General features: G+C 37.7%; 1 protein-coding gene across 1 annotated transcript; it reads left to right on the forward strand.

Moving 5' to 3' along the window:
* The first annotated feature begins 1,710 nt into the window (after positions 1 to 1,710).
* LOC143673157 (regulator of G-protein signaling 17) lies at positions 1,711 to 2,699 on the forward strand. The gene has a single exon (XM_077147497.1). The coding sequence runs from the start codon at positions 1,711 to 1,713 to the stop codon at positions 2,341 to 2,343; it is 633 nt and encodes a 210-aa protein (XP_077003612.1). The 3' UTR covers positions 2,344 to 2,699.
* The last annotated feature ends 207 nt before the right edge of the window (positions 2,700 to 2,906 follow it).

The following is a 2,906-nucleotide window of genomic DNA, read 5'->3' on the forward strand; positions in this document are numbered from 1 at the left end:
AAAATAATAAAGATAAGATGGTGGATTCAAGAAATGCATTTTCACTAATAACTTTGAATGACCACTGAATAAACTTACCAATTAAAACATACAGATTGGCAGAGTGGATTGAGAAATATTATCAGATATATGTTGCATACAAGAGGCTCATCTTAGACAAAAGGATACAAAAAGGTTGAAAGTGAAATGATGGGAAAAGATGTTCCATGCCAGTTTTAACCAAAAGAAAGGAGGATCAGCTAAACTAATATGAAACAAAGTAGACTTGAAATACAAAAACATCATATGAGACGAGAAGGCACTATATGTTAATAATGGGACAATTCGCCAAGAAGAAATAACAATTATAAATGTTTATACTCCCTATGAAGGAGCTCCAAAGTACATGAGACAGACATTAGCAAAACTGAAGGTAGTGACAGATATTTCAACAATAATAGCAGGAGACTTCAATACCCCACTCTCCTCTATAGACAGAACATCCAGGCAAAGGATCAACAAACAAATACAGAAGTGAAACAATTTGATAAATGAATTAGACCTAACTCACGTATATAGGTCATTAGATCTCAAAACACCAGGATATATATTCTCCTCCAGTGCTCATGAAACACTCTCTAGCATTGGTCATATGCTGGGAAACAAAACTGGTGTGTATAAATTTGAAAACATTGAAATTATTCAGAGCACTTTCTCTCATCACATGGAATAAATCTGGGTATCAACAACCAGCAAGAATGAAAACTTTCACAAATATGTGGAGATTACATAACACATGTAAACAACCAGTAGGTCAAGGAGAGGCTATTTTATGTATGTATAATGTGGTATTTAGAGATAAGAATGAAATCAGGAAGAATGAGCCTAATTAGTTCAGGATTAAGGTAATTCAGAACACAGGGGTAAGGAAGACAGTGTCTATATTTTAGAACTGCACCTACTCTTTGAGACCAAAGGAAGAAAGTTTTATTTTGTCCAAAACCTAAGTTTTCTGTAACACATAATCTAACTCAACCTGTCTGGATAGCTCATTCAAACAATTCAAACACAGGGAGCCAAGAATAAGAATGAGGGCCTTTAATCCTATAGAGTTTAATAAAATCACTGGATACACTCTAGTATTTAGTAGACAGATAATCAAAAGGTACTGGCAAAGTATCTTGAGGGATGGGAGAAAAAGTATGGAATTATCAAAATTTACCATCAGAAAATCCCCTGATACTATGTCAAACATTAGGGACACTCAAATTAATAGGGCAAGCCTTTGATCTTGAGGCTTACTCTTGTGAAGCATATGTAGGTAGCAGAGAAGCCTATTCTACCTATAGGTATGCCTAAGAGTTACTTCTGGGGGACCTCTGTGGTTGCCCAGAAGTGGCCTCACTGTCTCTAAGCCCAGCTATCTAAGTGAAATCATTATCTTTCCCACTACTTAGGACATGACATCCAGAGGTGAAGATATCCTTGGCAATGCAGGAAATGACTTCCAGGTAGAAGTCCAGCCCTGGCACCATGGGATGAACAATTCCATCCTGACAAAAAGGGGTAAAAAAGTGTAACTTATAAAGTATCAGTGGCTGAGAGAGTTAAAATAGAGTTGGGAGCTCAGGGCAGTAGGTCGGCATTGCAGGCCTACGTGACTGAAGGCGCATGTTACCCAGCTGCGCAATAGCCCAGGTATGCAGGCGACTGGGTACTGCAGTAGCTGACATGAGAAAAAGGCAGCAGATGCAAAATGAAGGAACTCCTGCTGTGTCTCAAGCCCCTGGAAACCAGAGGCCCAACAACACATGCTGCTTTTGTTGGTGCTGTTGCTGCAGCTGCTCCTGCCTCACTGTTAGGAATGAAGAAAGAGGGGAGACTGCAGGAAGACCTACACATACCACAAAAATGGAGAGTATCCAGGTCATAGAGGAATGCCAAAGCCCCACCTCAGAAGAAGTCTTGTCCTGGTCTCAAAATTTTGACAAGATGATGAAGGCCCCAGCAGGAAGAAACCTTTTCAGAGAGTTTCTTCGAACAGAATACAGCGAAGAGAACCTACTTTTCTGGCTTGCCTGTGAAGATTTAAAGAAAGAGCAGAACAAAAAAGTAATTGAAGAGGAGGCCAGGATGATATATGAAGATTACATTTCTATACTATCACCAAAAGAGGTCAGTCTCGATTCTCGAGTTAGAGAGGGGATCAATAGAAATCTCTTGGACCCTAATCCTCACATGTACGAAGATGCCCAACTACAGATATATACCTTAATGCACAGAGATTCTTTCCCAAGGTTTTTGAACTCTCAGATTTACAAGTCACTTGTTGAAAGTACTGCAGGCTCTACTATAGAATCTTAATTTTCATTAAAAAAATTATTTCAGAGGGCTGAGATGGTAATCAAAAGTAGTTAAATAACATCAGAAACTGAGTTCCTGGTGAACTACAGTTTAGCATTCCTCAGGCTACTGTGAAAACAATACAACCATTATGGTCTTTGTCTCCATTTTTATCAAGGTTATCCATGATTAAGTTTGGAGAAAATACCACATAAAATAAGAGAATTGCCAAATTAAGTATCTTTTATTCAAACATTCTACTTGCAAGCAAACTGTATTTGTAGTCCTATGAACAGTCTCCTAGTATAACTGCAGACACTGCATGTGCAAAGCAAAACTGCTTCATTTGCCGCGTAGTTGTTGTAATATTTAATCCAATGGCTTACTTTTATCTATATTCAAAGACTTTTGTGCAATATGGTCTTCTAGAAATAATTGCCAAAAAAAATGGCTGTGGTTTGCATTTTTTTACATAATCTGACAGAAAAAAAGCCACTTTTAAAAAAATGTAACAATGGTATTCAACATGCTATATACTGTGTTCAGTACACTAATTTTGAAGCCAATACTTCTGTATATGAAAA

The sequence above is a fragment of the Tamandua tetradactyla genome, unplaced genomic scaffold, assembly GCF_023851605.1.
Source record: "Tamandua tetradactyla isolate mTamTet1 unplaced genomic scaffold, mTamTet1.pri scaffold_154_ctg1, whole genome shotgun sequence".
Taxonomy (NCBI): Eukaryota; Metazoa; Chordata; class Mammalia; order Pilosa; family Myrmecophagidae; genus Tamandua; species Tamandua tetradactyla.